Raw genomic sequence first — 24863 nt, forward strand, 5'->3', positions numbered from 1 at the left:
GCTTCTAGCACATTGTCCTGGTTTGTATGAAACATCTATTGGATATTCCACCTGAAATATTTAAAGGCCAATTTGCAATTAAATAGAAAACATAAACATTAACTGTTGGCAGTTTTGGACCTGCATCTCTGACATGGCCATGGCCTAAGCTTATACAAGGAAAAAGAAAAAGAAGAGCTTTATCGAATAACATATAACAATTCTCCACAATCCAAGAGAGTTATATATAATTCACAATGGAATGAAATGTTGTCTATGTCCAAACTAATAATTCTCCACAATCAAGTAAGCTCTTCCTATTTTCAACATTAATTTGTAAGATGAATAATATGTCGGGGAACTAAGAATCATTTCTTGCAATCCTCTTCCACGTTCAAGTAAAAACCTTGTGACGTTAATAACACTCTTATAGATTGTATCTCTATTAATATGAATCTTCACTACCTTTAGCTGAGTTAGGAAAGGGACTCAGAGCCTGACCTACTTACAAGTTAGAAATATGTAGTACAGGACCTAATCAGAGGTACAAATTTCAAGGTACAAATTAGGGGGTTTTATTGTGTAGATGATTGTAATTAGCTTCTTATAACTATTTAATATTTTTTAATATCATTTGTACTAAAGTAGTACATAACCATGAAAAATAGTACATATAACCATGCTTTCTCTTTTAAAGTAGTACATATAACCATGCTTTCTCTTTTAAAGTAGTACATATAACCATGAAAAATAGTACATATAACCATGCTTTCTCTTTTAAAGTAGTACATATAACCCTAAAGTAGTACATATAACCATGAAAAATAGTACATATAACCATGCTTTCTCTTTTAAAGTAGTACATATAACCCTAAGGTAGTACATATAACCATGAAAAATAGTACATATAACCATGCTTTCTCTTTTAAAGTAGTACATATACTAAAGTAGTACAAATAACCATAAAAAATAATATGTCACATATACATTGGCCATGGTTGGCCTTAATAAAAAAATAATTTACTCACTCATAAGTTACTAATGGTGAGTTTTCTATAATAAAAGAAATTATTATTAATATAAATTGAATGGGAGTATTGTGATGTGACTAGCCAGATTTGCAGGGTTTATTAGATTTTTGGATAATTAAAATTAAGTAAATTAAGTAAATTAAGTTTTTCATTGTTTTAGTATGTACTGTAACCACTTCAAATAAGGCACTGTTAAGCTTTGAAGTGCCTAATTCTTATTGGAGACCTCAACAAAGCCCATCCGACCTTGGTCTGTGACAAGGCAGTGTCCAAAGGATATAGAGCATTGTGAACCGTACCCATTTTAAACATAAGGCACCGTAGACAGTGGTGTATCCTTGATTTTTTAGTAGTGTAAAGACATACAAATATCAAATATTTATCAATGCCTCTCATTATAGACTAGTCTGTATAGAATCAAACTAATACAATCAAGAAACTAATTGATCAAAAAAAAGTCTTAACTGAAATTTCCACATGAGCCGACGCTCGGGGGAATCCCTCTATTAAATCAATCTTATCCTTCCAAAGAGATAGATATTTGGCATCCCTAGAACTAAGAATCATTTTTTGCAAGCGTCTTCCCTGTTGAAGCAAAAACGTTATGAAATTAAACACATTGTCATTGACCCTATTTCTGTTACAGTTAACGATGATCATCCCCTTTATATGACTTAGGAAGCCACTCAAAGTTTGAGCTTGACTCTCCCAATACTGCTCTTCAGTGCAATGGGCATCGTCCAACAAAATGTTGTTCCATTTCTGAAAGTAAATTTTTAAATAAATGGTTAGTCGGATGTTCATTCAAACTTTAACGTGTGTACTGTTAAGTCGGTTATTACAAACAAAGTGACATTTTTTGGTTACCTCAAGGTGAACAAGTTAAATATATGTACTCCTGGACCAAAGTAAGAAGTGTGAAGAATATTAAAGTAGAATTATGGAGAAACTTACATCATCTTCTGCTATTTCGTGTATCCCAATTTTGAGAGTGTGCACTATGGGAGAGCTCTTGAATAAGCACGCTAGTCCTGGGATTTCACATTTTTTCAAACCAGTACCAATAACCAACTTCTCAAGTTTCACAAATGAATATGGTAGGCCAGCTTCGAAATATATTTTTGATAGAATCTGCATAAAGAAAATAAGCCACATAAATCCAAAGAACACATGCAAGGAAGGAAATTTTCAATACAATATGCACGTACATTATAGTCCTTATAGACAACTAGGATCTCCAACATACACCTCCAAATAGTATATATATAGAGTAAATGCATGTTTGCTGAACATTATACAAGTCACCAAACTAGCAAGCAACAAAAGAGATAGCTACTTAACTAACCTGGAGATAGCCACCAACTATGTAAAGGTTTTGAACTTGGGATGACCCAGAAAGAAGATTGACTACACTATGAACCTTCGTCGTGCTAATATTATCCGGAAATAATTCACAAGATACATAAGATGTTCTCAGGTTAGGGAAACTCTGGATCGAACATTTCTCAGTAATGACATTATATGACCAACCAAATTTTCATAGATTTGGGGCTAAAACGTTGACCCAACTTCCACCATTGTTGCACGGGAATAAAGAATCTCAAACTTCCAAATTCTCCAGTCTCATTCCAGAGATGTCAAGGTTGTGGATACCCTGTCCGAAAACTTTCACATCTTTGAGGTTGGGGCAGCTAATTTTGAGGTGTGTAATTCCTATACAAGCTCCTATAGTCAAGTTGACGAGAGAAGGGAATGAAGAAGCAGAAAATAAATCTGCAACCAAATTATCAGTATCCAAGAATTCGACGCGAATTAGAGACAAGGTGTGAAGTGAACGGAGAGCAGTCGTAGCCCCAACATACGAACATGGAAACCCAAACCGTGATGTGGAGGCATCCAATTTGAGACACCTTGTTGAAGTTAATGTCTAAACTGATATTAACACAAAGGCAAAAGTTCTGAAAAATGTGGCTCAAGCCAACTTCTTCAGAAAACTGGAAGTTAGAGGACAATCAATCGTCAAGACACTGACAATTGATCGTCAAGCCAACTTTGACAGAAAATATCTTTTATTATTTTGCTTTTTGCTTTGACTTATATGTTAGATGGTTTGACACTCAAGTTCATAATTGATGGCTGAGATCATTACCATTAGATATTTTGTGTTAAATCTAAATGGGAAGGTTTGATAATCAAATTCATGTAATTGGCTGAGATAAACCTCCACAAGATATTTATGTTGTCAAGTGCTATGCAACTTGATATAAATATCACTTAGATGATATTGTATTAATAGACGTAGAGACACACTATGAGCTGTAGATGACATTGGATCATCATCTCCATGAATTGTAGATGACAATGGATCATCACCTCCATGAGTTATAGATGACAATGGATCATCACAACATAAGTTGAGATCTTTATGTTGTAGACTTAGGGACTTGTCCTAAGCTTCACATAACAATCGATAATCATAATCGATCTATAGAAGATATGAAAAATGAATCCTCCATGAGCTGTAGATGACAATGGATTATCACACCATGAGTTGAGATATTTTATGCAAATTCCTTTTTTTTTCATAAACTAGTGATTAGATACTTAATTGTAGGTCATAAATTTCAACTTGGTATCAAAGCAATTCCAACTTGGTATCAGGTCTTCAAAATTCCAACATGGTATCAGAGCTTTGTTGATCAAAATTTCAACAAGGTATCTGATCAAAATTCCAACACACCTCAATGAATCACACTCAAATACACAGAGTTGCAAATCAAACCTTTCAATTAACCTGACCTGGAGTGCAAGTTCTTGAACCCTATGCTTCACCACCCGACGAATGCAATCATCCAAAGAAGAAAAACTCACATCACCCTTGCCCCTAATCCGAAAAACCTTTATATTAGAGTTTTCATGGCGGCGACTCAGTACTGTGGAAATTTCCTCCCAAGAAAGATTATCGTTCAGAGTAAGAACCTTGGAGAAGTCTAGGATAGGAAAGGAGTCACATAGATAACTCCCATCTCTTGGATAAAACACTGGCATCAGTATGAACCTGGGAGAAGTCGAGGATAGGATAGGATAGGATAGGAAAGTAGAAGATAAAAAGAGATAGAGGAAACTTTCAAGCTGCTTAGAGACGAAGCAAATGCTGATGGAAATTACCAATAATTTGACTATAATGTCATTTTTGTCCCTATACTTTCAGTGTAAGAATCTCTTATCTAGTGTGCATGAAACATCTATTGGATATTCCACCTGCATCTCTGACAAGGCCATGGCCTAAATTTATACAAGTAAAAAGAAAAAGAAAAGATTTATCAAATACCATATAACAATTCTAATCCAAGAGAGTTCTATATATTCCATTCACAATGGAATTGAAATGTTGTGTGTCCAAACTAACAATTCTCCACAATCAAGTAAGCTCTTCCTATTTTTCAACATTAATTTATAAGATGAATAATATGTCGAGGAACTAAGAATCATTTCTTGCAATCCTCTTCCACGTCCAAGTAAAAACCTTGTGACGTTAATCACACACTTGTAGATATATTGTATCTCTAGCTGTTAACATGAATCTTCACTACCTTTAGTTGACTTAGGCAGGGACTCAGAGTCTGAGCTACTTACAAGTTAGAAATATGTAGTACATGACTTAATTAGGGGTACAAATTGAGTAAACCACAATTGTGAGAAAAAGCAGGTTTTACTTTTTTTACCAAACACCAAACTTGTTGTGGCTCACCAGAATTGTAATAAAAAGCTGTTTTTAATGTCCAGCAACAACCTAGGGCCTTAAGTCTTTATCTAGAATATTGACATATTCTGTGCATAAACTCTCTCATATATTCTTATTAATTATTGACCCTTAACTTTATCACAAGGCAAAGGCTGTAAGTTTCTTAGCATGAAGCTCAAGCTTTTGATCCAAGAGTTCTATTGGCTACTTGTGTGAGGGACGATCTTGGATGAATTATAATGCCTTAATAGATAGATATTATGTATGGGTGTACTGCTAAATATTGATTGAGTCCACATAAATCTACAGAATTCACATGCAAGTGAAAAAATTTCCAGTACAATATGTATGTAAACTGATATCTAACACATCTGTACTCTCTAATGAGGATACTAATCGTAAAGAAAACGGAATTTCCACACATTTTTACATCCACCTACACTCAATTCTCAAGAAAAAAGGGAATGAAGAACTAGAAAATAAATCCATAACCAAAGCACTAGCTAAGAATACCACACCACTTAGAAACAAGGTGTGAAGTGAACGGAGATCACTTGTATCCCCAACATGTAGACATGGACACACAAACCATCACTACAAGAAAACAGAACAACCCCAACCTTTTTTTTCCTAGCTCTATTGCCCACTAAACAACCATTTAGAGTTGCACAATCAATTAGCAACTGTGCAGCAACACTTAAGCCAAAGGATGTAGGGGTTGGGGTCGCTAAAGACTTTCTGCACCACCTGTTTTAGTAAGGTGGCTGTATAATCTGATGTCTGACAGTGAGTTGACAGCCACAATAGAAACTAATGTGTTAGTCAGTGCTATTCTTAAGCTACACTTACAAATTAGTTGGGATATTGGTTTGAATAGGTGAGTTGGCAGCTACTGCAAAATGGAGTTGCTTAACAAATAAGGATTTCCAAATTGAAAATGGTTTTGTTTGTAATATCCATATGCATAGCAGAATTAAAATTTGATTGGACCTAATGTAGCTTTGGACATGGTTTCCAATGTGCTTCTTGCTAACCAATTAAAGAACAACCTGAGAGTTAGCAGCATAAACAATGAAGAATTTGTGAATGAGAAATACAAGTTTCCTATATTCATAGGAATCAATGGGAGAATGGCAAATTGCTTAAGTGGGCTGCTGACCAGCTCCACTAATAGATCCAGAGACATCTTATAGGATTCACTTTGTACTCCACTTATGCTTAAATCATTCAAAATGGACTCAAGAAAATAATGCAGTAATTCATACACAAGAAAACTTAGAAGTTGATCCAAAAGCAATTACATGTATATGACATAGAGATCATCCATTACAAACACCTCTGGTGTTCCAAATGTGCTGCTGTACAAATACACTTAAGCAGAAAACTACAACCTTATACTGATCTTTGTTCACCAACCTATATTCACAGCCCCCACCACATTCACAAAAACAAAATAATCCACTTTACAGCACTATCATCCCCTTCTGGATCCCCTACACCAAGCTCAAGATCCTACTAGTAATGTAAAGCTCACATAACTACAAAATGAAATTTGTTGGATTGTACCACAAAAATATGAAAAAAAATGAATTGTGAGTACTTACAGTGAGCTTAGAAAGTCCTTCAATTCCTTTGAGGGTTTGCAGTTTATTTTGGGCAACCGATAACCATTCTATATTCACACATGACTTCAACCCCTGTTTTTTTTTGTCAAACATGTCCATCAAGGTGTGTATGAGTGTTTGGAAAGAGTGATGGAGGCTCAAGTCAATCTTTCTTGCTATTCCCACTCCATCCATCTTCACCTTCACGAATGTAGAGTATTGCTGATGGTGGTTTGATCCTCTGCCACCGCAGCCACAGCCATTCCCAACCCCATGGTTATTGTGAAAGCACATCTCCTTCCTCCATGACTTAATGGGTGGCCACCCCACCAAACCATCTCCATCATTTCTATAAATTAAACCAAACATTTATTAAATCAAATCATCCTCACTATTTTGATTATTAAAAAATAAAAAAAATAAAAAAAAAAAAAAAAAAAAAACCCAGAGAAAGAGAGAGAAGTAGTAGTATTTGATCATAATGGTAAAGCGGGATGAGTTGTGTTGGTGTTCGGGGTCATTACCGTTATCATCATCGTTTGGTTGGTTGTTCCAAGACAACAAAGGCAGCGTTCGAGGCACACTATTGTTGTTGTTGTTGTTGTGCTCAAAAGCTTGGCCAAAGCCACGTTTTTTCTTAATGTTATTGTCATTAATAGCAGTATCAGCAGCAGCAGTGGTAGTAGGAGTACTAGTTTTAAAGCAGCTAGACACAAACAACGGAGCATTAAGGCAGCTGAATGAGACTTCCTTCTTAGCCTCGTAAACAATGCTGTTGTTGTTGTTGTTCAAGTCCAACAACCCTCCTTCTTTGATAATTGGATCATTGGTTGGAAGAAGAGCGAGACCCAGTTGCAGCTTCATGTAAAAAACCAACAAGAACAAACAAAGATCACCCAATTAATAAAATATAAAAGGGGGTTTAAGAGATAACTTTGTGATCAGTGTGTGAGAGAGAGAGAGAGTTTGGGGTTTAAGGGATTTGGGTTTGTTGCTGGTATTAATATAGATGGAGGAGTAGTTTGTGTGTTTGGGAATTGGGATGGGAATCATGGGGCAAAGGGACGGTGAAGAGAGTCCGGGGATTTGGGTTTGTTTGCTGGTATTACATTCTGCATTCAGAATAGTCACAAAATTCACAACACTAAGTCACTAACTTCTCAAATTGATTACCAACATTATATAAACAATTTGCATTCAGTATAATCAAACAATTCACCACACCTATATTCTCAAATTGCTTACACAATAATAAAGTAACTCATGTAAGAGATACACTATAACAGCTGAAAATTTAGGTAACCAAACCCCAGATTGAACACACATGGCACTATAGAATGTATGGAAGAGACAATTAAATAGACTTGTTGTTCTAAGCATTTCACCATGGCACTAGTATGAACATAAAATGCATAAAGAAAGATAAAAATAAAAACAAAATAAAATGAATAAATGTTTTATATATTAAGAGTGAATGAAAGTGAGTGTGTAAATGAAACCTACTTAGTTCTCGAATTGTTCAAAAATTTCTACCTCAATTATATGTTATAACCCAATTGACCCAAGAGTCTGTATCAATGTATTACTGTAAACAGTCATAACCATACAATGGTATACAAGGGTCACATCAATAATAAATTCAACAAAGAAAGTGAAATTTACATTTACACTTGCGAAAAAAACTTACAATTTCTGTATGAGTCTTCGAAGATCCAAGTTAGATGATCCAGAGAATCGGGTTGAGGTAAAAGCTTAAAAGTCATGTTAACCATAAAAAGAAACATAGCAAAGCCAATATAGGTCTGCAATATGGTAATTTAATTAAAAGAGTAAGTCACCATACAAAAGAAACCAAAAGGAAGGAACAAAACTTGTCTAATGGTATAGACTTACAAGGAAAGCAACCTGGTTATGTGCCCATGTGAGAGAATTGCCCCTGTGTGCATACACAAGATTGTGTATGCACAGGCTACTAATCAATCACTCAACATCAAAATAAATAAATGAATATTCTATGGATAGAAAAAAAAAAATCTTGATTCACTCTACAAATTAAAAAAAAAAAAAATTACAAAACACAGTAGTATGATCATAGAATTTTGTCTTTCAATTACAAGTATTCCATGTTGAATAACTAACCAAGTTCAACAGGGATGTACCTATTTTACAAGTGAAAATACTCTATGTTATAAAGGAAGTGAAAGTTGTTTAGCGTATTTGCTATACACACGCATCTATAGAGAAAAACTGATAAAAGCTGCAATTCACCATATAGCTCAAATGTCTCTATTTCTAAAAGAGCAATCCATTATTTCCTTCCTTTTTCTCGTAAACTAATAAAGATATGAAGCAACATATAAAAAAAATATAATAATATAAATAAAAAAAAATAAAAAGCAAGAAAAACATAGAGAGAAATACTGGGCTCATCTGCAAAGAAGCACAATTAATTAAATTGAAATTAGCAAATTTTCTACTTCAATTCATAAATAAAGAAGCATCATTGCAAATCCATAATGAGAAGGCTAGCAGTACATACATGCCTGAAGCTGAAAGAGCTCCTGCAAAAGGACAAATGGTATGTCTTGTGGTTTAGCCCTTACCTAATTTCACAAATGTAGGGCTTGATCGAGTGAAAATTCTCCTCATTTGGGCGGCTCAGTATTTGATCCACCAACACTTTCAATACAAATGAACCCGAAGCTGGCAAAATTTGTAGAGTCCTCCGAGTACCTGACAAGTATTATGTTGATACAATTAGAGGGTGTTGGAGACTAGTCCGCGTACACACACCCACACACACAACAAGAAAACAACTAAAAATGGATTTCAAAAGGTTGTTGCCATGACTGGACAAGAACTGTACTTGAAGTGAAGAAGTTTAGGATTTTAAACAGAGGAATTTTAGGAATGGGCCATGGCCCATGATTCGACCTCGACAGCGGTTGTTCAATCTCGCTTCCATAGATTTGCACTGCCTTCATAGCTCACCCCGCCTCCAAAGATAAGCCCCCGCCTCCATAGATTTGATCTCGGCTCCATAGGTTTGCCCTAGTCTCCATAGATTTGCCCCGTCTCCACCGCCTCCATAGATCTGCAACTTCACAAACCACGTTGGCTTGGCCTCCATAGATTTGGCTTCACAAACCCATGACCGGAATGAGTTGAATAGGGAATATAAAGAGGGAAAGTTCAAATTGAAACCCATGGGTTTCAATTTGATGGAGGTTGGAGGACGTGCCGAGCCACACTATTTCCGTCGGTGTAGGCGTCAACGGTTAGGAGATCAGTGACTATAACTGCGTGGGATTAGCTACCTCTGACCATTTTCCATTACCTTCCCCTTAAGGGATATCTGAATAAGTGACAGAGCTTGCAACTTTGAGGTTTTTTGTTGCATAACAGAGCTGAAACGAATAAAGCAAGAACATTAAGGATTAGTTACTTAATAAGCAATGGTTTTGGAGTTGTATTAGTCAGTCAAAGTATAAATAGTGATTTTTGACCAAAAAACACAACAATAGCAATGGCTTCCAGATTAGTTGAAAAAAAACGTGACTTTTGCTTAGATTTGTTGTAGTGCATGATAAGATGACATTTTGATGGACTGCATACGAAATGGGGGAATTAAACTAGAAAGAAAATTGAAACGTCTCCAATTTGTGGATTTAAAACTCATGCTGACATAACATTTTATCAGTTCTTATGAGCCATTAAAAGTGAGTAACAAAAATTCAAATGGCCAGGCCATAAAAAAAATTTCAAATGGCGAGAGATCCAAGTCCTAGATAATACTAATAGGAAGCCATATTATTAGTAGTACTACTATCAATACCCAATTTCGATATCAAATTATGTGATTGTGTTTTATTAATTCATATATAGCCCACTCTAAAGTTCATTTATTTCAAAAAAAAATATTAACACCTGTATTCATAATACAAATTATCCCTAGCATTAATATTGTATCAATAGATGCACTGCCAACGAAAACTCATAATTGGAAAAGTTATGCTTTACTCAGATTTCCTACACTACTTCCAATAATGACCGGAGCATCGACCCAGAATAGCTAATATACACCATTTTTGTTGGCAATTCATCAATAAAGTCTTCTTCAACAGTGCATATTAAAAGAGAAAGCATAAAGCATAAAGCATTCCTTAAAGCATAAAGCATGATTAGCACGTGTAAAGTACTCCTTCATAGGACTATTCAATCAAGTTTTTGCACGCTTTACTCTTTTTTCTTTTTTTAGAATAGGAAATTTACATTATTAGCATCTATATCGGCATTGATTTCTAGGCTTCCCCTTTTCTGTATCCAGTACTTGTATATACAGCTTATACCCAATGCTGTCTATACACAGCTCTCAGAATCACAGTAACCAAAGGTTTTGCTGGTGATTGATGCTTCTAGCACATTGATAAACATCTATTGGATATTCCACCTGAAATATTTAAAGGCCAATATGCAATTAAATAGAAAACATAAACATTAACTGTTGGCAGTTTTGGACCTGCATCTCTGACATGGCCATGGCCTAAACTTATACAAGGAAAAAGAAAAAGAAGAGCTTTATCAAATACCATATAACAATTCTCCACAATCCAAGAGAGTTATATATAATTCACAATGGAATTGAAATGTTGTCTATGTCCAAACAAATAATTCTCCACAATCAAGTAAGCTCTTCCTATTTTCAACATTAATTTGTAAGATGAATAATATGTCGGGGAACTAAGAATCATTTCTTGCAATCCTCTTCCACGTTCAAGTAAAAACCTTGTGACGTTAATAACACTCTTGCAGATTGTATCTCTATTAATATGAATCTTCACTACCTTTAGCTGAGTTAGGAAAGGGACTCAGAGCCAGAGCTACTTACAAGTTAGAAATCTGCAGTACAGGACCTAATCAGAGGTACAAATTAGGGGGTTTTATTGTGCATATGGTTGTAATTAGCTTCTTATAACTATTTAATATTTTTTAATATCATTTGAAAGTATTTTTTATTTTTGACGAAGGTGTTCCTATGATCCTATCCCTTTCCACTAAAAAGAAAAAGGTAATGATATGTACTAAAGTAGTACATATATACTAAAGTACACATGTATTAAAGTAGTACAAATAACCATGAAAAATAATACTTAAATATATATGTTGGCCATGGTTGGCCTTAATAAAAAAAATAATTTACTCACTCATAGGCCACTGATGGTGAGTTTTCTATAATAAAAGAAATTATTATTAATATAAATTGAATGAGAGTATTGTGATGTGATGAGAGTATTAAAATTAAGCAAATTAAGTTTTTCATTATTTTAGTATGTACTGTGACCCACTTCAAATAAGGCACTGTTAAGCTTTGAAGTGCCTAATTCTTATTGGAGACCTCAGCAAAGCCCATCCAACCTTGGTCTATAATAAAGCAGTGTCCAAAAGATATAGAGCATTGTGAACCGTGCCCATTTTAAACATAAGACACCGTAGGTAGTGGTGTATCCTTGATTTTTTAGTAGTGTAAAGACATACAAATATCAAATATTTATCAATGCCTCTCATTATAGACTAGTCTGTATAGAATCAAACTAATACAATCAAGAAACTAATTGATCAAAAAAAAGTCTTAACTGAAATTTCCACATGAGCCGACGCTCGGGGGAATCCCTCTATTAAATCAATCTTATCCTTCCAAAGAGATAGATATTTGGCATCCCTAGAACTAAGAATCATTTTTTGCAAGCGTCTTCCCTGTTGAAGCAAAAACCTTATGAAATTAAACACATTGTCATTGACCCTATTTCTGTTACAGTTAACGATGATCACCCCCTTTATATGACTTAGGAAGCCACTCAAAGTTTGAGCTTGACTCTCCCAATATTGCTCTTCAGTGCAATGGGCATCGTCCAACAAAATGTTGTTCCATTTCTGAAAGTAAATTTTTAAATAAATAGTTAGTCGGATGTTCATTCAAACTTTAACGTGTGTACTGTCAAGTCGGTTATTACAAACAAAGTGACATTTTTTGATTACCTCAAGGTGCACAAGTTAAATATATGAACTACTGGACCAAAATAAGAAGTGTGAAGAATATTAAATTAGAATTATAGAGAAACTTACATCATCTTCTGCTATTTCGTGTATCCCAATTTTGAGAGTGTGCACTATGGGAGAGCTCTTGAATAAGCACGCTAGTCCTGGGATTTCACATTTTTTCAAACCAGTACCAATAACCAACTTCTCAAGTTTCACAAATGAATATGGTAGGCCAGCTTCGAAATATATTTTTGATAGAATCTGCATAGATAAAATAAGCCACATAAATCCAAAGAACACATGCAAGGAAGGAAATTTTCAATACAATATGCATGTACATTATAGTCCTTATAGACAACTATGATCTCCAACGTACACCTCCAAACAGTATATATATATATATATATACAGTGTAAATGCATGTTTGCTGAACATTATACAAGTCCCCAAACTAGCAAGCAACAAAAGAGATAGCTAATTAACTAACCTGGAGATAGCCACCAACAATGTAAAGGTTTTGAACTTGGGATGACCCAGAAAGAAGATTGACTGCACTATGAACCTTCGTCGTGCTAATATTATCCGGAAACAATTCACAAGATACATAAGATGTTCTCAGGTTAGGAAAACTCTGGATCGAACATTTCTCAGTAATGACATTATATGACCAATCAAATTTTCGTAGATTTGGGGCTAAAACGTTGACCCAACTTCCACCATTGTTGTGCGGGAATAAAGAATCTCGAACTTCCAAATTCTCCAGTCTCATTCCGGAGATGTCAAGGCTGTGGATACCCTGTCTGAAAACTTTCACATCTTTGAGGTTGGGGCAGCTAATTTTGAGGTGTGTAATTCCTACACAAGCTCCTATAGTCAAGTTGACAAGAGAAGGGAATGAAGAAGCAGAAAATAAATCTGCAACCAAATTATCAGTATCCAAGAATTCTACGCGAATGAGGGACAAGGTGTGAAGCGAACGAAGACCAGTCGTAGCCCCAACATACCATGATGTAGAGGCATCCAATTTGAGACACCTCAATGAATCACACTCAAATACACAGAGTTGCAAATCAAACCTGTGAATTAAGTGGACGTCGAGTTCAAGTTCTTGAACCCTATGCTTCATCACCCGACGAATGCAATCATCCAAAGAAGAAAAACTCACATCACCCCTGGCCCTCACCCGAAAAACCTTTATATTAGAGTTTTCATGGCGGCGACTCAGTACTGTGGAAATTTGCTCCCAAGAAAGATTATCATTCAGAGTATGAACCTGGGAGAAGTCGAGGATAGGAAAGGAGGCCCACAGATAACTCCATCTCTTGGATAAAACACCGGCTTGAGCAACGCGTTTGATGGGTAAGAAGGAGAGTATGTGGTGCAATATACCATCTGGAAGATCGCTGATTCTGTCACTGCTTTGCTCACTGTTTGCAGCTCTGTTTCGTCTTTTGTATACGACTAGCTCTGAAGCTCTGTTTTCCATCTCTTTCAAGCTGCTTGACAAGTTGGAGCAGAAGACGGGTGTGGAGAAATTCCGATGAGTGATGTCAGATGTATGTGTGAGAGAAATCTCATATCGTGAGAGAGATGAGAGATCTGATAGATGAGATCGACAAAAAAAACTGATATTGAGAGGAGGTAGATGACGCAGAGATCAAAGATGCTTTGAGTTTGATTAGATTAAGATATAAATAAAAGAAAGAATAAGAGAAAGACTCGGAATGAGAAAGTCTTCGGTGGGGGTGGGTATGCCACGACTCCCATTTATGTGGTGACATCTGTCATATTTTTTATCCAGCTGGACTGGACCAAGACTGCTTTAATCAATTGTGAAGAAAGCCTATTGAATAGGAAAAACATTAGATCAGTGAAACAATTCTAATCAAGAAATTTTTTGAAGGTGAGGCTTATTCAACTACATTTTTATGTTACTTTTTGTTTGACTTGCTTAATTTTATTTTTATGAGAAATCTATTATTATGTTTTTACTTTTGGTGTGAATTGTATTGACTCCAGTGCAAACGTTGTGCCAATGTTGGGCTAAGTCTGATGGTTTAATAAGCCATAGTAAGGAAAACAATTGGAAAAAAAATTCAATAAAATTTAGGCTAATAGGATTGTAATGCCCAAAATTTTTTGTATATTGTATTAACTAAATGCATATATATATATTTATGTGATTAGGTTGTTTAAGCCAATGGAGCACTCAAATTGTGGAACAGAGATATTAAGTGATCATGATGAGATATTTGGAGAAGATGTAGATGAAGAACTCAAAGTGGGAAGAAATGTATACTCTGATGATGAAGCTTACAATTTATACAATAATTATGCTTTAAGAAAGGGTTTCAGTATTCGTAAAGGACATTTACGAAAAGATGTATCAGGGAATATTCGCCAAAGAGAATTTTTGTGTTCCAAAGAAGGGGTTTTTGAAGATGAAAATTCACTTGCAGTGAGAAAACTCAATCGGTTAGAGACAAGAAAAGGTTGCAAGGCTATGGTTCGGTTTAATGTGAAAGATGATATATGGACAATTTCTCATATTATTTCAGATCACAACCATGACCTTGCTAAAGTTGAAGAAAGACAGTTTTTAAGATCAGGTCGAAAAATAATTGATGCACATGCAAGTGTTATTAGTTCTATGGTTGATGCTGGTATAAGACCGACAAAATCATACTTCTACCTAGCGAATGAAGTGGGTGGTGCTGAGAATATGGGATTCACTAAGAAAGATGTTCATAATTACTTGCAAAGGAAGAAGAATGAAATGATGGAAACAGGAGATGGGCAAAGTCTGTTAAACCACTTTAAGCGTAAGCAAGGTGATGATCCTAACTTTTTCTACTCAATGCAATTGGATCAATTTAGTCGAATGACAAATTTCTTTTGGAGAATAGCAGATCAAAGTTAGATTATGAATGTTTTGGTGCTGTCGTATGCTTTGACACAACATTTCAAACTAATAAATATAATTTGTATTGTGCTCCATTTGTGGGAGTTAACCACCATTGGAAGAATGTCTTATTTGGCTGTGCTTTTCTTTTAGATCAAAGTACTGAGTCATTTGTCTGGTTGTTTGAGTCTTTCTTAGAAGCAATGGGAAACAAAGAGCCAACAACTATTTTTACAGATGAGGATAAGGCAATTGCAAAGGCAATTAAAATAGTGTTTCCAAGGACACGCCACCGGTTGTGCACTTGGCACATTGCTAAGAAAGCAAAAGAAAATCTTGGATGTCTTTTTGCTAATCCTGAGTTCAAGAAGCATTTCAACAAGTGTTTTTATGGGTGTAAAAGTGAAACTGAATTTGAGGCTTTGTGGGATGAAATGATTAATGAATTGAACCTTGGAGATCAGCCATGGCTTAAGAAGTTATATTCACTTGGAGACAAGTGGTGCCCAGCTTTTAGTTTGGATAATTTTTCAGCAAATAGGAGATCAACCCAAAGGAGTGAGAGTACAAATAATATTTTCCATCAAATTTCTACAAAAACAATGGAGCTCATTAAATTTGTGCATCATTATGAGAAAAAAATAGAAGAGATGCGTTTAGTGGAGTTGGAAGATGATTTTCGTTGCAAAAATAGTGTACCTCGTCTACGAGTAAGGAATGGAATGTTGAGTCATGGAGCTAATGTGTACACTATTAAATTGTTTAGTTTCTTTGAGAAGGAGTTATTGGGTTGTATTACGGTGAGGGTGAAAGAAGTTTGCCATAAGGATGGGGTTTATGCCTATGATGTATTTGAAGAAGGTCAGCAAAGATTATATAGAATTGAATATAACCTTGTGACTTTGGATATTTCTTGTTCTTGTAAGTTATTTGAGTCAATGGAGATCTTGTGTCATTATGCTTTAAGGGTGTTTGATTTGAATAACTTCACTAGTTTACCTACACAACACATATTGAAGAGGTGGACTAAGGATGCAAAGAAAGGGATTGTGTGGAGTAATAATAAAAGTGCTTCTATAAGCAACGATCCAAAGTCAGCTAGATTATTGCGCCTTAGTGAGTTGATGCATGAAGGAAGAAATGTCTATGATATAGCTTCATTGAGTGATTGTGGAACTAAGATTGTTAAAGAAATGCTAGTAGAGGCGATGAAGCGTCTTGAAAAAGACTTGGAAGTTACAAATATGTTGAATAACTTAAAGAAAATGGATGAACAATCCAATGACAACATTCTCCCTAATCAATTGACAGTTCTGAATCCACCAATTGTGAGGGAGCAAATGACAAAGTCTCGACTAAAAAGCAGTTTAGAGAAGTGAAAAAAAAAGGCTACGAAAGGTACAGGTAATTTGTTAGCTAGATGTTGTTCTCACTGCTTTTTGTTTAGCATATAATTGAATTTTATGATTGTATTATTTTATTGTATCATTAATTATTCTTTACATACATATATAGGAAAACGTAGTCAAGAAACTTCCAATGTTTCATCTCATCGAGTAGCACCACCCCATATGCCAATACTTAATCCATCAACTTATCACTAGTTGTTGATTAATATACCCCTGTGGGTGCTCAGTTTTTAGTTTATGTTCTTCATTTTCTTTTATCTGTTATTGGCCAAGTTTGTTGGTTACTTTCTCAGAAATACTTGTTTTTATATTTGATAAGGAATGCTTGTTTTATGTTTGAAGCAACTCCATCTTGTTGAATGAAACATAAGCATTTCATTGGCCAAAAATAAAACAGATTCTCATAGAAGAAACACAGAAACACTGGTGTAAAATTATATCCTTTATTGCAAACCAAGGAATAATCTATATTCATTATGAATGTTTGTTACATTCATCGATCAAATTAATACATAAAAGAAGTTGAGGTATAAATTAATTACACAAAAGATATGAGCCGCATGATACAACTCCACTGCATGCACTCTCCATAGAGCTCTTGATTGTGTCAATAACTTCAAATCCTCTTGCTCATTGTGGCAGACTTTTCACCATCAGTTACATCCAATTAGTGCACTAATAATGAGTGATGAGTGATGAATATGGTTAGAGGCCATTACTGATCGATCGGAGGGACAACAACTGGGATATCATTCCTATTGTATCTTCTTTTGGTAGCACTGGTATCACCACCTCTCATGCATGACTTTCAAGTATACATAAATTATAGTGAAGGCAAAAGCAAGAGACTTTATTAGGAGACCTGGTCTTTGGTGAAAGAAAATTGCCATCTTTCCTCTGGTATGTATGTGCAGATTTGGAATTATCAACTGCATCAACAATATGAAACAAATTGATAAGCAGAACACCAACCACCTACATCAGCACAAATAAAACCTAAAACTAGTGGTAAATGTTGAAAATTCCTGTTCTAATCACCATAGTAATATGGAAGAAACAACTGACCAAAGAAAATAATGAGAAAACACAATTAAGTCACCAGAAAAATACAAGTGCATTGCTGAACATATACCAAATATATATAATATATATAACCCTAGTTTAATAAAGTAAAGTTTTCTACTTTAGTTGTTCCTATATCAATACTCTGCAGTATTTATATCAAAGGCAAAAGTAATAGGCTTTTTTGGGAGATTTGCAAGAAACTTGCAATCTTTCCACTGGTATGTAGAAGGGGGATTTGGAATCGCTAACCGAACCAGCAATCTGAAACACAAATTAATACTAGTCTTCAATGAGCTCCCCTGCCCCCCTTCCGATGTTATAAAAGTGTGCTTCTGTCATAATACCAATATTGGCGCAAAAGGATCGGTCCTTCACTTGCTGATCGTTTGCGAGTCGAATCAATAAACGGTGGAATGATTTAAATTCACAGATCTTAACCTATCAGTTATCACCAAAAAAATAGTAAAACTTAAATCAAAGATGGGATTTTAGCAAACAAAGCAGCAAAATTTAGATCAAACCCAAAAGCATGAGGCTTACTTTTTCACGATCTTGTCCACCAATTTTTCTCTTTGGCCAGTCGACCTCTCTCGTCTGATGTCGGGGTTGGCAGAGTCGTCGTTGATATATGGCAAGGCGTCGATGATTCAAGATTGGATGGAAAAATTGGGAAACAACAGAGGGAAAGTATTTTATTTTTTCTATTAACGTCGTATTTGACATGACGAGGGAAGCGAAAGAGGCAAAGAGAAAAGGTAGATAATGGAGGAGTCTTGGTCTGGTCCAGTTAGATAAAAAATATAACAGATGTCACCACATAAATGGGAGTCTCATTGGGTGAGTGGCATTCCAGCCCCACCGAATAATTTAGATTCATATAAAGTAGAAAAAAAAAAATGTTGGTAAAATTCCTCTATCTTCATGTTTCCTCCAACTCTCTTTCATTTCATTTTTTTTGTTAGTTTTCTAACCTCATATGTTCTACATCTCAGATTTCTCCCTCATCTGGTTTTGAAGAGGCACAAGAAGGGAAGAACTCTCTTCACAAAATCAACAATTCACAAAATCAAGTGGGTGGAAACAAGGCTTTTTAGATCCTTTCAACCAACATTTTCCTACGCCGCTTAATGGTGCCAAGCAATTGAGGTATTCTAAGGTTGATATCAAATTATGTGATGGTATTTCATTACATATATTCATTAATTTAATATATATAGCTCACTCTAAAGTTTATAAATTTCACAAGAAAATAGGCTTTTTTGCACTAAAACCACTCAGACTATAGGGTAATAGGGGTGTGCAGACTCTAAGGTTCATTAATTCATATATAGCCCATTCTAAAGTTCATTAATTTCACAAGAAAATATTAACACTTGTAATCATAATACGTCATTTGGAATACAAATTATCTCTAGCATTATTGTATCAATAGATGCACTGCCAACGAAAACTCATAATTGGAAAAGTTATGCTTTACTCAGATTTCCTACACTACTTCCAATGATGACCGGAGCATCGACCCAGAATAGCAGATATACACCATTTTTGTTGGCAATTCATCAATAAAGTCTTCTTCAACAGCGCATATTAAAAGACAAAGCAGGTAAAAAAACAATCAGAGAGAAACAAACACTTGCATAAAGCATGATTAGCACGTGTAAAGTACTCCTTCATAGGACTATTCAATCAAGTTTTTGCACTCTTTACTCTTTTTTTTTTTTTTTTTTTTTTTTTTTTTTTTTTTTTTTTTTTCTTTTTTCGTTTTTTAGAATAGGAAATTTACATTATTAACATCTATATCCGGCTTTGACTACTAGGCTTCCCCTTTTCTGTATCCAGTACTTGTATATACAGCTTATACCCAATGCTGTCTATACAACTCTCAGAATCACAGTAACCAAAGGCTTTGCTGGTGATTGATGCTTCTAGCACAGTGTCCTGGAAAGATGATCATGGCACTAATTGTAAGGGCGTATCTTCAGCCACAACTTTAATTTGCATTACATACAACTTCAGAGCTTGATTGTTGATACCTTTTCAGGATGTTGCACCAATATCAAAGGATACCTTCAGCCAAAAGTGGTGGCTGAATTGGTTATCGAATTTCAATAAAACGTGATGGGTATTCCAAGTCATTTTCTTCGTCTGAAGTGGCAAGGGAAATTCGAGGATCCTAGTACATAGACACATGAAAAGGAACAAACTCAACTGTTAATGTCAATGGGAATAAATGGCTTGCTTATTGCAGATCACATGTAGAATCAAAAGCAAGGCTTGCACAGCTCAATGATGCCAGCATTACATAGCCTAGAAACTATGAGAAACTTCATGCTTTGTAAATATGATATTCACTTGTATATAACTGACCTGCTGATGCCGCCGACGTTGGATAGCAGTGAATGCTCTAACCATGATATAGATTGGAAAAAGAATCCCAATCGTTCTCAACATCAGTAACTGCAGTGTAATGAAAATATTTAGATGTTTCTTTTGCATTTTCCTGAACAGCATTTCATCCTTAAAAAATAATAATAATAAATTAAAAAAAAAAAAAAATGGGCTAGCCAAACTCACTGTGAACAATGTCAATGAGTACTCTCCAGCTCCACTTATTAAAATTGGAAGAGTATGGCGTAAAACCAGAAGAACCAAGAACTGAAAATAAACAAATATGTGTCAATGACAATACTGAAAATATAATTAAATACAAAAGTCAACAAGACCAAATATTTCTTACTTATGAGACAGACTCGACACATTCAAATTATTTTTATTGTTGGCTAAAGTTAGTTTGAAAAGACTCTCAAATGCCATTGGGTGTATTCCACCTTAGACAAAAAGGCCCTGGATAAGATAAAAATATGAACTGTTTGTGCAACAGCTGAAGTGAGGTCATATACGATCAACAATTTACCCACCTTCCTCAGTTTGAAGTGGGTTACATAAGTTCAAAAATCTGACTGTTACAAGATTCTATAGATTTTACTTTTTCCTACTTTTCCCCCCTTCTTTCATTCTTTCAGTTCTTTCTCTAGGATTATGGCAATTTTTGCTTGTTAAACTATTGTTTTTATTGCATATTTCACAAAGCTCCAGTTGTTTTCAAAGAAAGTATTCGCAGATTTACAACAATCAAAAGAGATTCATTTCTTCAAGCTTCATGATTATATATATTGCCAATATAGGTTGAGAGATACAGGAGACCTCAATGGCTTTCTTGAATGTTATACTCATCAGGAAAGATATTTTAAGAGAGCAAAATTCTGTATCATTTTCCATTTTTTGCCCTTAATAGTCAAAGTGCACCTGAGAGAGCAGAGGGAGAGAGAGAGAGAGAGAGGGAGAGAGGTTACGATTATAGCAACTACGCGGCAGCACATCAAGCTTCTCGAAGACGGAGCTGAATATTCATCATCAAAGTCGGGATTCATGTATTCGTGATCAGTAGTAACCATTGCTATAAGTCGAGGATTCTGCAGATCCCTTCTGGAAATCTCCCAACTCCCCCTAAGATGATAACACCAGATTGAGTATAATTATTTTGGTTCTCAATGATTTAATGAGAGAAGGTCTGATCCTTTGTTGAAATAAAATAGAAAACCTTGAGAATATGATGGGTAGAAAGATACCGGAAGTTCATCGGAATACCACCGTAATGAAATAGAGGAGGTGGTGCAGTATAATCTGGCTTGAATTGCTGCAATTTCTCATTCAACGAGGAATAAGAAAATGCACCCAATTTGATAAAGTCATAAAACATAACTAAAGTCACAAACATGTTCAGTTAAGCAAGGGCATACCTGGTGGCAAATCTCACATATTGTATCACCCTTCTCGTTGCACCACCTCTGAACACATTTACGGTGAGCATACTGCAAAATGATGATGATTAAATAGATAAAAAAGTAAAAATGAAACTAGTTATAAGGGGAAACAAAGACAATGGTTGTTTCTGCTAAGTCCCTCTCATACATAATTGTACTTAATGGGATGAATGAATAAGCTACTAAACCTAAAGACACCTTCACATGACCATCAGTATCATATTCAGGGATTGATGTCGCTACTATGAGTCCAAATCTGAGGTAGACTGGTGGAGTAACTTATGCTAAGGACTTGCTTCTTTATGTCCAAAATTATTATATAAGATTTTCCTATGCCACTTGCAACCTGCTTTACTCTGAAGTAGGGACATTTTTGCTTCAAATTAAATCAACTTCTTAAGATTCTGGATCTATACACAGAGAGAGAGAGAGAGAGAGAGAGAGAGAGAGAGAGAGAGAGAGAGAGAGAGAGAGAGAGAGAGAGAGAGAGAGGAATATCAACCCAGTGCAACCATTAAAATATGATGCTTGAAAAGAAATTCAGAATTTATGAATTTCAAAATCTATTAGAGTTCAGAATGCAGCTTTTCCCACAACTATGAAACCAATTGACTATTTAACTTTGACTAGAAAATATATTCAGCTCTCGAGTTGGCAAAATATATAATTGAAACTTCTGAGGGAACTATTAGGGAAAAAAAGGGGGGTCAAACTGATGGAGAGAATCGGTGAAGCATGACACAAGCATTTCAATTTTGAAACATGAAATGCAATAGAAGTCAATATTTTTGAGTTTGATCAAGCTGATAGTAATGGGACTACTTAGTCTTGAAATTGCATGGGAATATCATATCATCGCATGTATGAGAGGAAAGAAACAGTAATCCACTGTAAGAACGAAAATCACGAGATTGTAACTTTGAACAACATACAGCAACAGTTTCAAATAAAAAAAGCCAGTGCACAAATTAAGGTAACTGACCTTCAAGCTGCCACGGCAAGAACATGGTGTTTCCATGTTTGTATCAGCATCCTCATCGTGGCAAATTTTACACTCTACAAATGCACTAGGAGATGAATGGGTATTCACATCTATTTTATGGGAAGATTCCATACTATCTTGGCTTGCTGTGGGTGTTGGGTTCTGAAACTGATATGTGCTCTCTATGGCAGCTTCTAGGGTAGATTCAGTGAGCAATCGATCCACCAACAACACAAAATGATCCCCCATCCTGTAAATTACAAAAGAAAATCAATTTAATATAATCTAAGTAGCCCCAACTTGAATTTCAAATTTCAATCTCCACCAAAAGTTAGAGCAGAAATCTAAATATCAACATAATTCTCTGTAATTCCGATACAATAAACCAATTAAAATAACCAAGGAAAGAAAACAAAAATCTGCAATAGCAACTGAAAACCCAAGTCAAAAACAAGAAAAGTCAATAAATGATGAAAATAAGAGCCAAATGCTCTGTCTAGTGATGAGTCAATGTACGACATTAAAGCTCACCAAAAAATTAAAGCTCTCACTGTCTGTCATCTATTAAACGAAGCCTTTGCTCCCCCAAGCAGAAATTTAAACTTTGGTATGAGTAAAAAAAATGACTCAATTATTAATTTCTCTTATTTCAAAAGTTTTCTTAGAAATCCAGGGAGAGGGGAAAAAAAAAAGGAACCCCCATTTGTTAGAGAATGTAACTATCAGGACTTTGAAGGCCATAGTTGCAGTGGTAGAAAGCAATTAACTTTGCACGAAAAAGATGCAGAACATGTATCATAAAGAGCCAAGAAATTGTGAAAATGCAACAACAAAGAAACAAGAAAGATTTGCGAACATCACCTCTAACACAGTCAAACGAACGTAAGCATCGCTATAGAAATGAACCCTAGTCATCAAAAGAAAACAAAATAGAAGTGAGACAAAAATAATTTGTGGGACAATAATGAAACCAAATCCCCAGATCTTCTTATCTTAAAAATTTAGTATTTGGTATTTAAAGGAAAATGTTTAGCTACTTGAAGAAAATGTTTAGCTACTTGAAGGAAAATGTTTTATGATTTTATTTTTAATTTTTAGTGAAACAAGATCCCACATAAGAATTCAAAATATGTTTTCCTTCCTTTCATTCAGTTTTCTCATGAATGAAAGTTGGGGATAAAGGAACCTAATTACTAGCCAAGAGCAGAACAATGAAACAGAATTATCAATGAAACAAGATACTTATCCATACATTTAGAAAACAAGTACTAAAAAGTGGTGAGAATAAACCCAATAAAGCAGGTATGGGCAAAAGAGCAATGCTCAAGCTGCATCAAGATCAACAAAGGACCATCAGGCAGGAAAGGAAAATGAAAAGGGAAATAGGAGAGATAAAGCCGAGCAACAAACAGAAAAGGGGGAAAAATACTAAAAAGTGAATGCACCTTTTGTGCAAAATGAGAAGCTATAATGGATAGGCCTTGAAAGCAGAAAATGCATCTCTAGGAAGTTGAATTAGCGACAATGAAAATTTGCGATGACACAAGGAAAACCCAGAAAAGAAAATGCACGATAAAATCAACCAAAGCTTTTATTTTTACTAATTCTTTTTTTTTAACAGAAGAAAAAACAAAAGAAAACCCAGAAACCAAATGTAGAAGAAACAGAAATCATATACAAAACTAGAATGCAGAGAGAGATGGAGACATAAAGTGAAAAAAGAGGTTGAAAGAGATATGGCCCTGATGAATAAATGATGTAATGATTGACATGTGGGTAAGATTAAATGAGAGAGAAAGAGAAAGGGAGAGACTTACAGGTATGGGAATGGGATTCTTTGCAATGGAAGAAAGCAGCAATCTTTTGCTTTGTAACCTATGTTTCTTGAAACGAAGCAAGAGATTGAGTGTAGTCTTTGTATATACTAGTATTACAACAACAACAACAAAAAACAACAACAATGGCAATGAAATGAAAAATACTACTAATCAAATCCCCAAGAGAACCCTACAAAACCCATTACAAAAAAAAGCAAGCATTTTTCTTACTTTGGCTGGAGAAGATCGAACCCAGCATTCAGAGGACGTGTAGAGGTGTGTGTGTGTGTGTGTATGTGGGGAAAAGTGGGATGAAGAGGGAAAGGTGAGAGAATTAAGAAAGAGAAAGGAAGAAAGATTCTAACCGCATCCCACGTCTCCCACTATTCCTCTTCTCTCATTTTCTTCACCGCTTTCCTAATTTTCCTTTTTACTTTTTTACTTTTGGTCATTCAATTTCTCACCA

At 35.2% G+C, this 24863-nt stretch overlaps 5 protein-coding genes across 11 annotated transcripts; 1 reads left to right on the forward strand and 4 right to left on the reverse strand.

Annotated features, from left to right (window-relative positions):
• LOC147286601 (uncharacterized) lies at positions 1-24762 on the reverse strand. 6 transcript variants are annotated; one of them, XR_015121783.1, is made up of 10 exons: positions 24629-24754; positions 24398-24455; positions 22581-22830; positions 21575-21646; positions 21404-21471; positions 21128-21281; positions 20349-20429; positions 20142-20231; positions 19808-19947; positions 1-17 (listed from the first exon to the last, which is right to left on the reverse strand). XR_015121783.1 is itself a non-coding variant. In XM_086240667.1 (10 exons), exons 4-10 carry the CDS (start codon positions 22827-22829, stop codon positions 19870-19872), a joined length of 792 nt encoding a protein of 263 aa, XP_086096793.1. In that variant the 5' UTR covers position 22830; positions 23442-23487; positions 24398-24463; positions 24629-24762; the 3' UTR covers positions 19019-19869. The 6 variants fall into 6 exon arrangements, 4 of the variants coding, with proteins under 4 accessions (XP_086096793.1, XP_086096795.1, XP_086096792.1 ...); XR_015121782.1 differs by lacking the exon at positions 1-17 and adding an exon at positions 19018-19712; XM_086240667.1 differs by lacking the exon at positions 1-17 and adding an exon at positions 23442-23487 and having other exon boundaries at positions 19019-19947; positions 24398-24463; positions 24629-24762.
• Positions 1386-4058, reverse strand: LOC147286602 (putative F-box/FBD/LRR-repeat protein At4g03220). Its single transcript, XM_086240796.1, has 5 exons — positions 3810-4058; positions 2617-2937; positions 2356-2532; positions 1965-2141; positions 1386-1772 (listed from the first exon to the last, which is right to left on the reverse strand). The coding sequence occupies exons 1-5, from the start codon at positions 4056-4058 to the stop codon at positions 1458-1460; spliced, it is 1239 nt and encodes a 412-aa protein (XP_086096922.1). The 3' UTR covers positions 1386-1457.
• On the reverse strand, positions 6263-7223 carry LOC147286603 (uncharacterized). The gene is made up of 3 exons (XM_086242495.1): positions 7107-7223; positions 6832-6995; positions 6263-6708 (listed from the first exon to the last, which is right to left on the reverse strand). The coding sequence occupies exons 1-3, from the start codon at positions 7221-7223 to the stop codon at positions 6294-6296; spliced, it is 696 nt and encodes a 231-aa protein (XP_086098621.1). The 3' UTR covers positions 6263-6293.
• Positions 11859-14044, reverse strand: LOC147286604 (putative F-box/FBD/LRR-repeat protein At4g03220). 2 transcript variants are annotated; one of them, XM_086242139.1, is made up of 4 exons: positions 13672-13846; positions 12886-13265; positions 12483-12659; positions 11859-12290 (listed from the first exon to the last, which is right to left on the reverse strand). In XM_086242139.1, the coding sequence occupies exons 1-4, from the start codon at positions 13715-13717 to the stop codon at positions 11976-11978; spliced, it is 918 nt and encodes a 305-aa protein (XP_086098265.1). In that variant the 5' UTR covers positions 13718-13846; the 3' UTR covers positions 11859-11975. The 2 variants fall into 2 exon arrangements, with proteins under 2 accessions (XP_086098265.1, XP_086098264.1); XM_086242138.1 differs by having other exon boundaries at positions 12886-14044.
• On the forward strand, positions 15098-16679 carry LOC147286605 (protein FAR1-RELATED SEQUENCE 5-like). The gene is made up of 2 exons (XM_086240797.1): positions 15098-15229; positions 15538-16679. The coding sequence occupies exons 1-2, from the start codon at positions 15121-15123 to the stop codon at positions 16677-16679; spliced, it is 1251 nt and encodes a 416-aa protein (XP_086096923.1). The 5' UTR covers positions 15098-15120.
• Positions 24763-24863: the final 101 nt, after the last annotated feature.

This window comes from Dryas octopetala, chromosome 4, assembly GCF_963921425.1.
Source record: "Dryas octopetala chromosome 4, drDryOcto1.1, whole genome shotgun sequence".
In the NCBI taxonomy this organism is placed as follows: Eukaryota; Viridiplantae; Streptophyta; class Magnoliopsida; order Rosales; family Rosaceae; genus Dryas; species Dryas octopetala.

Excerpts from the sequence above, each read along its gene's own strand:
- LOC147286602 (XM_086240796.1), bottom strand. The coding sequence starts at position 4,058 with ATGCCAGTGTTTTATCCAAGAGATGGGAGTTATCTATGTGACTCCTTT. Across the intron at positions 2,938-3,809 it reads TTCAAGAACTTGCACTCCAG|ACATTAACTTCAACAAGGTG; the intron begins GTCAGGTTAATT and ends ATATCAGTTTAG. Across the intron at positions 2,533-2,616 it reads TGAGACTGGAGAATTTGGAA|TATAATGTCATTACTGAGAA; the intron begins GTTTGAGATTCT and ends TTTGGTTGGTCA.
- LOC147286603 (XM_086242495.1), bottom strand. The coding sequence starts at position 7,223 with ATGAAGCTGCAACTGGGTCTCGCTCTTCTTCCAACCAATGATCCAATT. Across the intron at positions 6,996-7,106 it reads TTTACGAGGCTAAGAAGGAA|AAAAAACGTGGCTTTGGCCA; the intron begins GTCTCATTCAGC and ends AATAACATTAAG. Across the intron at positions 6,709-6,831 it reads CGCTTTACCATTATGATCAA|AAATGATGGAGATGGTTTGG; the intron begins ATACTACTACTT and ends TTTAATTTATAG.
- LOC147286604 (XM_086242138.1), bottom strand. The coding sequence starts at position 13,884 with ATGGAAAACAGAGCTTCAGAGCTAGTCGTATACAAAAGACGAAACAGA. Across the intron at positions 12,660-12,885 it reads TTGTTGGTGGCTATCTCCAG|ATTCTATCAAAAATATATTT; the intron begins GTTAGTTAATTA and ends TTATCTATGCAG. Across the intron at positions 12,291-12,482 it reads ACGAAATAGCAGAAGATGAT|AAATGGAACAACATTTTGTT; the intron begins GTAAGTTTCTCT and ends ATTTACTTTCAG.
- LOC147286605 (XM_086240797.1), top strand. The coding sequence starts at position 15,121 with ATGGGATTCACTAAGAAAGATGTTCATAATTACTTGCAAAGGAAGAAG. Across the intron at positions 15,230-15,537 it reads CCACTTTAAGCGTAAGCAAG|ATGAGGATAAGGCAATTGCA; the intron begins GTGATGATCCTA and ends CTATTTTTACAG.
- LOC147286601 (XM_086240665.1), bottom strand. The coding sequence starts at position 24,656 with ATGCTGGGTTCGATCTTCTCCAGCCAAA. Across the intron at positions 21,647-22,580 it reads CTTGCCGTGGCAGCTTGAAG|TATGCTCACCGTAAATGTGT; the intron begins GTCAGTTACCTT and ends ATCATTTTGCAG. Across the intron at positions 19,948-20,141 it reads AACGTCGGCGGCATCAGCAG|GATCCTCGAATTTCCCTTGC; the intron begins GTCAGTTATATA and ends TCTATGTACTAG.